Source organism: Elaeis guineensis, chromosome 10 (genome assembly GCF_000442705.2).
Source record: "Elaeis guineensis isolate ETL-2024a chromosome 10, EG11, whole genome shotgun sequence".
In the NCBI taxonomy this organism is placed as follows: Eukaryota; Viridiplantae; Streptophyta; class Magnoliopsida; order Arecales; family Arecaceae; genus Elaeis; species Elaeis guineensis.
Genome location: NC_026002.2, coordinates 757,972 through 768,754, shown reverse-complemented (window position 1 = coordinate 768,754; position 10,783 = coordinate 757,972). Strand labels below are relative to the sequence as shown.

General features: G+C 39.1%; 1 protein-coding gene across 1 annotated transcript; it reads right to left on the bottom strand.

Moving 5' to 3' along the window:
- Positions 1–2,279: 2,279 nt before the first annotated feature.
- On the bottom strand, positions 2,280–5,804 carry LOC105037284 (LRR receptor-like serine/threonine-protein kinase EFR). Its single transcript, XM_073243985.1, has 2 exons — positions 2,986–5,804; positions 2,280–2,836 (listed from the first exon to the last, which is right to left on the bottom strand). The coding sequence occupies exons 1-2, from the start codon at positions 5,678–5,680 to the stop codon at positions 2,469–2,471; spliced, it is 3,063 nt and encodes a 1,020-aa protein (XP_073100086.1). The 5' UTR covers positions 5,681–5,804; the 3' UTR covers positions 2,280–2,468.
- Positions 5,805–10,783: the final 4,979 nt, after the last annotated feature.

Below are 10,783 nucleotides of genomic sequence, written 5' to 3'. Positions count from 1 at the left end.
CTTCCTACTACATCGCGTGGTATTGAAAAGATTTTGGAAGGTGGTATCCTGGCCAGACATCCACCCAATAAGTGGTATCAGAGCAAGGCGGTACAAGGATGCAGATTGCAGCAGTGGTGAGCAAGACTGAAGATGAAGAAGACAGGAACAATTAAGATGGAGATCAACAAGTTCGATGGTAAGAGCAATTTCTCCTTGTGGCAGGCAAGGGTGAAGGACGTGCTCATCCAACAAAGGTTGATCGATGCTCTCTTGTGTGATGAGAAGCCGACCACCATGGAGGTGCGGGATTGGAAACGACTACAGATGCAGACGGTGAGTACCATCTGCATATACCTAGCGGATGAGGTGGTGATCCATGTGCTGAGCGAGACTTCTCTTACGATGCTGTGGTCGAAGCTCGAAGAGTTATACATGGCAAAGTCTCTCACCAACACTCTTTTCCTCTGGAGGCAGTTGAACCAACTGCGGATGACTGAGAGACAGAGCGTGCAGGAGCATCTAAGTCACTTCCAAAAGATCCTCACCGACCTCCTCAATGTTGGCGAGAATGTTAAGGAGAAGACCAGGGTGCTGGTTTTGTTGGTGTCGCTTCCTCTTTCGTATGAGTCCTTGGTGACTGCTCTTCTAGTGAGAAAAAGTACTATCAAGATGGATGAAGGTACCACGACGATACTCCAAAACAAGATTCTCAGGAGGGAGAACCCAGCTTCGAGCTCAGATGGCGGTAGCTCAGCTTTGGTAGCTTCTGAAGGAGCAGAAGGCGATAGACAGAGCGACAGGAGATCACAACGAGGACGGTCTAAGTCCAGGAAGGACTTGAGTAAAACCAGGTGTTATCGGTGTGCAGAGTTAGGGCATCTAGCCAGAGATTATCCTCAACTCGAAAATCGGATGGTGGCTGCTGTAGCGACGACCGGCAGCGATTCAGATGGAGATGTCTTGGAGATATCTGACGAGGTATCTACTTCTTTCCAGCAGTGGATATTAGATTCTGCATGCCCCTATCATGTATGTTGCAGAGATGAGTAGTTTGACTCCCTGAAGAATAGTGAGGGCACTGTATATCTGTCGGATGGATCGAGCTGTGCGATCAGAGGCATTGGGACGGTCAATTAGAGGACACATGACGGTCAATTAGTGTGGGTGTTTCTCACGTGTTTCTCGCGGTCTATGGCACTATTCCGTGGATCGGATCGCGATCGGAGGGCGTGGGTTGATTTGGTTCTCGATCCAACGGTCCGGGTCCTTATATGGGTTGATTAAGGAGTCTTAAACCTAATCTAATTGGGTTTAAGCCCTTTAGAAGGGCCTGTGAGGCACAGAGGGAATCAGTGGTCTGGTTTTGTCGGAGGACGCACCGTACGGAGCCGTACGGAACCCGAGAGAAGAAAGAGAGACTGAAGCGCTGAGAGAGAAGGAGCAGGAGGCTCCTGGACAGCGGACGCCGGTCACTTCAGGAGTTCAGGGGGTCTTCCAAGAGAGAGAGAGCTTTTGTGAGGGAAACTTCTAGTGAGAGAGAATTGGGTGTACAAGGGTTGAGGGTGAGATCTCCTCTTGTAAATTTTTTTTTTCATAGTGAAGTTTGCATGCCCCGTAGAGGCGAGCCTTTTTGTGGCTGATCCACGTATTTTGATTGTTTTGTTTTGTTTCTTCTTTCTTCCTACTGCATCGCGTAGTACTGAAAAGGTCTTGAGAGGTGGTTTTCTGGTCAGATATCTATCCAACATCACTTTTACACTCTTATCAATCTAGTTGCCGGCGCTTGTTTGTGAAAATAATTTTATTGATTTGTTGCATGGTAAAATCGTATTTTTAAGTCATTATCTCCTTCATCCGTCACAAGTATGCCAATAATTTCTGATGGTTGTCAGCTGTAAGAAGTTCGCCTTTCCATACCGTATTGCAACTTTGTTCCATATGTTTCTAGCATTTGGTAAAGGAATGAGCCATTATAACCTAAAGTAGGCATTAGTATATCCTAATTGGGGTTTTGCTTGATAAACGATGCAAGGTAGTTGCTTACAATTCATTTATCTGGCTAAGATGGTCACTGTCACATGATCAGTCTTGTTGCAGGGTGGGTTTAGAATGAGTCAGCCTTCTATCGGTCAAAAGATTTGAACAGTTCCTGACCTAATCTGCTATTATGGAAGAAATGTCTAACTTGCCAACTACAAACATTCCACGAAAATAAAAAATGATTTAATCATCTCAAATCCCCTAATGAAGAATGGACGAAAAGAATCAAACAAAAAAGAAAGTGTTCTGTCTGAGATCAATAAAAGTTATCTTTCCTTTCCAAAAACCTAATAAAAATTCTTATGCATTGTGACGTTTGATACAATTAAACTTGTGACATCCAATTAAGCTTGAGACATGTCATGACAAGTTTGATCCTACTACCGTAATAAATATTGAGCCAAAGGTTGGTGTAGCCCATAAGATGTGGTCTTTGCCTTCTCTTTTCATGAGTATCTGCCCCCTAAATAGGCGTTTCTAATTGCATGCATTTCAGTGGCCACGTCTCTCATGTTCAATCGTTCACCTGGTGATAAAGTTGAGCACATGAGGCCGATTCTTATCACGGATTCTAAACATTGGTTAAGTCTCCTAGTAGTGCTTCCTCTCGGATCATCATCATCTTGAATCAGCAACAATGGATCAATGATTTCCTCGATCTTCTCAGGAAATGCCATCTTAACAAAACTATGAAGGGTCAATCCATTGTTAAATGCATCATCAACTGGTCTCTTTCCTGTAAAAATCTCCAAAAGAAGGATTCCATAGCTATACACATCACCTGATGTAGAGACCTGTCCCCCTGCCCCATACTCTGCGGTGCGCATGTTTCAGAGTTAGTACTGCATAAGCTTAAGAGAACTCTAACCATGATGTAAAACAAATTAACCATTCTCTTCTAGGGAAAAAAAAAAGAAGGAAAACATACTATTAAAGCTTGGTTTTGTTATGATCTAAAATTACCTGGAGCAACATACCCAATTGTTCCCCTTATGACGTCTGTTGAGTTTGCTGAATTTTGCAAGGACATGCTCATAGCCTCACAAAGGATTTTTGCCAACCCAAAATCCCCTACATGAGCAACCCTGTCGGCATCAAGAAGAACATTACCAGGCTTCAGATCACAGTGAACAACCGGTGGTTGACAGTTGTGATGGAGATAATCCATAGCTTCAGCAACATCAACGGCTATGTTTAATCTCTGAAGTAAATTTAAACTGTTTGCCATTCCCTGCTCAATGATTCTTGGATGCAGCCATTCCTCTAAACTCCCATTAGGCATGAATTCAAAAACCAGAGCTTTGAAATCATAACCTCTAAAATCAAAACCGGAGCACAATGTTATGATCTTGACTAGATTACGGTGCCGGATGACTCTTAAAGCATCACATTCAGCTGCAAAACTCTTGATAGCTCCTAATTGTTGCAGGTTAAAAACCTTCACAGCAACAGCTGCATTGCCACGAAGCAGAGACCCTTTATACACGGAGCCATATCTTCCTGTGCCAACAAGATTGGTGGTGGAGAATCCATCAGTTGCCTCAGCCAATTCCCTGTAAGATACTTTCGGATATTTGTCATCCAAGGAAGATGCAGGTGATCTCGTGTCCTTTCTTGGCTTTTGTTTCCAATATAAGAAAACAAAGAGAAAGATCAGTGTCAAACACGAAATAGCACTAATTATTGGTATCACTACTCGAACCAGATGAGACCTTCCACCACTCTTTTCTGATGAATTTTTGGGACATGCAGGCAAGTGAAGTTCTGGTACACCTCCACAGAGCCCATAATTGCCAAGTAGCGAGATAGCAGCTGCATTGTTGAAGATTCCCTTGGTCGGCACTGCACCATCCAGATGGTTGAAAGACAGATTGAGATTAACCAAAAAGTGTAAGTTTGCCAGCAATTTAGGTATGGGCCCTGACAGGTTATTGCGCGAGAGATCAAGTATTTGAAGTGCTTTTATGTCACTCAAAGATGGAGGAATGGACCCATGGAGGAAATTATTGTCAATGAATAGGTATTCCAAGGCCTCGCAATTGCCAAGTGTGCCAGGTATCTCACCGGACAACTTGTTTCCAGAAAAAATTAATGCTCTGATATTTATCATGCTGCCAACATTCAATGGAAGTTCTCCAATCAAATTATTGTCAGAAAAATCCACATAATTTGACAGGAAAGTAAGGTTGAATATCTCTTTCGGGATGCTGCCACTAAGACTGTTAATGGAGAGGTCCAGTTCTGCTAAATGTTGAAGATTTCCCAGACTCGAAGGCATTGGTCCTTCAAAGGCATTACCATATAAGTAGAGTTTATTCAACTGGGTGAGGTTGCCAAGGGAGGATGGAAGGATCCCTGTTAACTTGTTGTCACACAAGTAAAGAACCTGCAGCATCTGAAGTTTTCCGATATCTTCTGGGATATTACCAGTGAGTAGATTCTTCTCAAACGCCAATGCATACAAATTGAATAGGTTTTCAATTCCAGAGGGAATGTTCCCTGATATGTGGTTCGATCCAATTGCTAAAAATTGGAGTTCTACGGAGAGGTTGGCGATTGATTTTGGCAACCTACCGCCAAGCAGGTTGAATTCTAGGCCCAAGTTCTGTAAAAAACTGCAGTTGGTTAAAGAGTCGATAAATGCCCATCCGTTAGCATCATTTGCTTCAAGCTGGTTTACACCGAGAACGAGATGGTAAAGACCTTGCAATCTTCCCAAATTTGAAGGCACCTGTCCGCTAAAACTGTTGTTAAAGAAATCAATGCTTACAATTCCGGTGGCATTGACTAATGAAGCTGGAATGGGTCCATCAAACTGGTTATTATCTAACCAAAGATAGTTAAGTGTAGGAAGTGTATTGCCCAGGGTTGGTGGAAGGCTACCCTGCAGCTGGTTGACAGCCACATTGAAGAAATACAAGGATGAGAAATTGTAGAGACGCAAGGGAATGATACCGGATAGCATGTTTGCAGACACTTGAAAGAATCTTAGGTTTGCAAGGTTGCCTAGGTCCTCTGGGATGCTTCCTTCCAAGGAGTTTGAATACAGTGTAAGCGCATAGAGCGAAGAAAGATTCCCAAGCCAAGGTGGGATGGCTCCTGTGATGTTGTTTGCCTCGAGGTGTAGAGTCTCGAGCTTTGTTAGTGACCTGAGCTCATCTGGTATTCTCCCTGCTAGAGGGTTGTCGCTCAGGTCAAGTCGTCTGAGGTTCGAACAATTGGACAGTCCAACAGGGATCTCTCCCACGAATGAATTAAAGCTCAGGTTTAGTTGCTGCAACCGATGCAGATGACCAATTTCAGAAGGGATGGTATCAAAGAAGCTATTGCTTTGGAGGTTGATTTTTCTGAGGAAAGTGAGATTTCCTATGGATGGAGTAACAGAGCCCACCAAGCCCCGTGAGCTGAGGTCCAAGGCCATGACCCTCTGCTGGTGCTTCCTGCCGCATGTGACTCCCTCCCACCCACAGAAATGGGTGGTGGCATTCCATGTGCGTAGAACTCCAGAGGGATCGCTGGTTATTTGATCTTTGAATGCAAGCAGCGCAAGCAGATCCGTCTCATTGCTGTATGAAGTCCGAGCAGTGGCAGCAAACCTGCAATAGTTGAAGGAGTTTAAAAGCAAGAGGAAAAACAGCAAGAGCATCATTACCTCCATATGGATTGCCTTCTGCTGCAGCTCCACTTGGAGTCAACAATTTTGAGACTTGGAGGTTCCCAGGATGGAGAATTGAGACACTTATAGACCAGATGAAATTTCTGTATCACCAAAAAGAAGAAGAAGAAGAAGAAGAAGAAATCTTTATCATAATTATGGATTTGTGGACCGACTTTTTTGCCACTAGACTCGAGATTGACATTTTGTGTATTCCATGACAACACCAATGCCAGACAGCGGTTTTGATGTGACGAATGTTGAAGTTTTCGGCACGGTCATTTCTCCATGGGCTTGCATCTTGATTTCTTTACCCTTGGGTTAAAAGCTTCACCAGATCAGAGAAATATTTTGTTGAGCTAGGTCCACCAGCTCAGAGGTGGTCTGATCCAACCATGAATCAACATGCCCAAAGATGAACGAAAAAGAAACAGACATATATTCATGCATGTTAGTTTATGATTGGACTAATCCATCAGCTCATTAATAGACATGATCTAATTAAACATTTCACATTAGATTGCTTGGAGTTTAAATCCAGCGGGGTCAACACTGCATAGTTTTTTCTCTGGTGATGGAACTCTTTGCCATCGACTTTCCAAGGTCGCTCTATCGTGGACAAAAGAAAAAAAGGACTGCTTTCTCACTCACATTCTTCCTTCCATATATGTGGGCGGAATCTTTTGTCCTTAATTCATTATTATTTCTAAAGTAACGAACAACATGAGTGGACTTGGGCTTCCATATATGTGGGCGGAATCTTTTGTCCTTAATTATCATTTGCACCTCGACGGTGACTTGTTGAATCTAGTTTCAAAAGCTATTGAGGAATTAGAACAATCAAATTGAGAAAAGAAAAGAAGAGAGAGAAAAAAAAAAGGAAAATTCTGAGGCTGCTCTATGCCACGGATTTGCTATTTTTTTTTATCATCGATACTGCACTTAGAAATTTTACTTGTCCACAATCGTCTTTACATCACCCAACTGCTTTAATCCCTCAAGCTAGAACTTCTAAAAAGTTTGGAAGAATAGGAAATATTAATATTCCATTAGAAAAATCTTATACTAAATAAGACGAAAGGTCACAAAATATTATTTTATTTTATTAGCTGGACAGAGTTTTCAGGTCTTCATCATTAACAACAGGAGGGACGATGATGGCCTGCTGTACGATAAAACCAGCATTTTCGCAAGCCATATTCAAGAAGCTTAGCTTGATCAGGTCCATCGTGGCACCGACACTCCTGGCAACCTCAACGATTTGGATGCTTAGAGAACCTAGCACACCATCTCCAAACATTTTCCTGAGTACTACATATACAAAGAAATCAGTAAAATAAGAAAATATAACAACCATTAATTAATCCGCCTTAATTAAATTGGTATTAACTGCACCACATAATGACAGACAGGATCAAACCATATCAGCGGCAACAAAAGCTAATAGATTGCATGAAATGAGTTAAACTCCCATCTAATGATTCTTCCATTGCCTCAATTTGCTTTAAGTATTTTTCCAGCCAATATGGAAATTCAGGACAAAAACATCAGTTGTTCATCAACTAATAATTTACCTTTCTGAGTTATGGCTAGACTTTCAGATTGATAGGAGTTCAAATCCGGTGGAGTCAACACGGCGTCGCTTTTTATCACGGTGATGGGACGCATCGGTAAACTCTTCAGGGTCAGTCCACCAAGGAAAAAAAAAAATAGAAAAAAGGACTACTTTCACATTCAGTCTTCCTTCCATGCGTGTTGACGGTGACTTGGTGAATGCAGTTTCAGTAGCTATTTAGTAAATAGGACAATCAAATCGAGAAAAAATGAAGGTGAAAACAAAGGAGGTTATGAGGCTGCTGTATGCCATGGATTTGCTATTTTTCCTAATGTTACTGTTTAGATCGATCGAGATCGAAAGAAAGATATTTGATCCTTATGCAGAAATATTGATGCTGAAGTGACCGACAAAATATAATACCTAAAATTAAAAAAAAAATCTATTAAAAAAAAAAAAACCAGCATGTGCACTGCTAGTGCTGGAAAATAGAATGGAAGGGGACCGCGTGCGTGAACTCCAGATGGAGTTCTTCTCGGATTAGGAATCCTAAAATCTAAAAAAAATTGAGGTGGAATTAAACTCTAAATCCTCCCATTGGAATCCTATTTAAAGATCCTAATCCCTTTAGTTTTTTTCACCGAAAAATCTCCAAAAAAATCACCGTTTAATCCTTCTTCTTTCTGTTCTTCCCGGTGGATAATTTTTTTTTGGCCGCCACAAATCAAATCAAATCCCCTCAAAAATCAGATAAATCTCTTCTCTCTCAATCCCTTAACCTTTTAGAGATTTTAATCTTAAATTTTGCCAAGTTAATCTGCTGAAAAATCACTGGAAAATCACTATTTTTTGAATCCCCTGTTTTTGTCTTTTGTTCTTGATTGCCGTCGCCGTTGGCCGCCGTCGGTCACCGGATCCAATCGCTTAGCGTCACCGGGAACTGCCCCACCGATCAGAGGGGTGGTCGGCTGGAGGGAGGCCTCTTAGTTCGAGAACAAGGGGAGGAAGACCTCCCCTATTCCATGAAGAAAGAAAAGGAGAAGAAGAGAAGGACGCGGGTTCCCTCTCCCTATTCCGTGAAAAAAAAGATAATTAAAAATAAATATGAGAGAGTTTCTCTTTTTCTTTTTCTTCTTTCTATTTGAATCATTACTTTCTTTCTCTAAAATATTAAACTTTCTCTCTTTAAAATTTTCTCTCTCTAGATTATTTCTTTTTCTTAATAGATTTCTCTCTCTCAAAATTATCTTTATAAGATTAGCATAATGAGAGATTTTTTTTGATGATTTTGATCGAGCTTAGTGAAGGATTCGATCTTAAGTGAGATTTTGATTTGAAATTTACTTTGATTTAATTTTAAATTAAAATTAATATAAGAATATAATTTTGGATAATAGGTACTGAAAAATCTCTTAAAGATTAATCGATCTGTTTGTCCAGTGATTTGTGAAGGGTAAGTAATGAATCATCTTTTCGAGATATTTCATATTTATTTTGAAAGTAAATAATTATTCTTTGAAATTATGCATGATTTATCAAATTATGTTTTGAATGAAAAATGATTCTGAAATACTATGGTTTATTAATTATGCATATATTCAGTGAAAAATATGATATATTATGATATAAAAATATTTTGATATAGATCGGATTTATGCTCTCAGCCTAACTATATTTCAGTGGGCTCCGCCTATAGAGCTTATATGTTGTTACTCAGTGGAGGTTGTGTGTCGGTATTCAGTGGACCCTGCCAGTGGGGGTTATGCACTGATATTCAATGGACCCTGCCAGTGGAGGTTATGCACTGGTATTTAGTGGATCCCACCAATGAGGGGTTAAACATTGGTCATAGTCGAGGCTGTTGAGTTGTGCGTATTTTGATTTGAATCGAATTTATAATTATATTGTATATAAATATTTGAAAAAATTAGATTTACACTGAATTAGCATGAAATATATTTTTATATTTATTCATAGCATTGTTCTTGAAAATTATATAATTATCTGAAATATCTAGTTAAGATATTTATTACTTACTGGATTGTCTAGCTTATTTTTTTTCTTTTTATTTTTTAGATTTATATAATTAATTACGAGCATGATTAATAATATTGAGACAGAGTTTTTAGATGCGAGATTTAGCATTATCAAGTTCATTAAATTTAGATCTATTATTTTATTTTTAGTGAAACTTTATTGGATGTAAGATATTTAATTTAATTATTTAAATTAAAGTTAAATAATAATTATTTAAATTTATTCCGTTGTGATGCATTGATATCGTGATGAGATGTCTTGCATACTTATGGAGAGAGTTTTTCATAAGTATGCGGTGGTTGCCATTGACCCTCGGCTCATGATCTCGGATCGAAGGCATGACATTAATATGGTATTAGAGCATAAGTGGATGAATTATGACATATACAATCAGACATGAGTGTAGGTGGGTAGACATTAGGGACATTGAAACAATAACTAATATTGATTGTGACAACTTGAAACTTTAGATTTGACATAAGTGCATTGATGGATATAAATCAGAGTGTACAATAGAAGCATGATGATCTGTATTATTTTGACATAGCCAGTAATATTGAATTCCTGAATTCAAAGTTTATGATGAAAGACATGATTTGATATTCTTTAATAGGAGAAATTCATTGATATGGAAAAGATAACATTTTTGATTGGGGACTATTTTGGGTGTCATTATGTGATTTTCACAATGTTGCTTATTCTCTATTACATTAAAGAAATATTTAGTACCTTAAATCTAGGATGAGTGGACCATTGATTTTGATCTTGAATTTTGAAAATGAAAGCTTATGCTTCTCTATCTATTAAAAGAGATTGTAAGATTGTTTATCAATTTTAGATTTTGTACTCGAATGATCATTCATTGAGAGATAGTAAAGTTTGTTTATGATCTTATAATAGATCGATTAAGACAAGTATGGATATGTTTTGACGAGAAACTTGATATCTTTATCTGAAATTAATATGTTAATTTTGATTATAAGAAATGAATGATTCCGAATCATATTAACCCTTGCGATATTGACTTGTCCTTACAAGATGATTTAATGATGAAACTGTATCGAGAATTAGAATATTGAAAAGTTCGAGGATGAGATTTGAACTATAAATCTTAAGTAAGAAATTTTGTAGACTTGAGCAAAAAAAAAATTTGAGGATAAAATTTCTTTTAGGAGGAGAGAATGTAATATCCGAATCCAGATTAAATACACCACACAATTCTTAAAGCAGTGGAAAAAAAAGAAGAACAAAAAAAATAGAAAGAACCCAGGAAAGAATTTATGCACTTACTTAATAAAATGCACAAGCTTCCAGTACAGTGGTGACAGGTGAGAAATTTCGAGGATAAAATTTATTTTTAGGAAGGTAGAATGTAATACCCAAAATTTTAAAGAAAAACCCATTAAAAAAAAAAAGACCAGCATATGCACTGCTCGTGCTGGAAAAGAGCATGGAAGGGGACCGCGTGCGTGAACTCCTGATGGAGTTCTTCTCGGATTAGGAATCCTAAGATC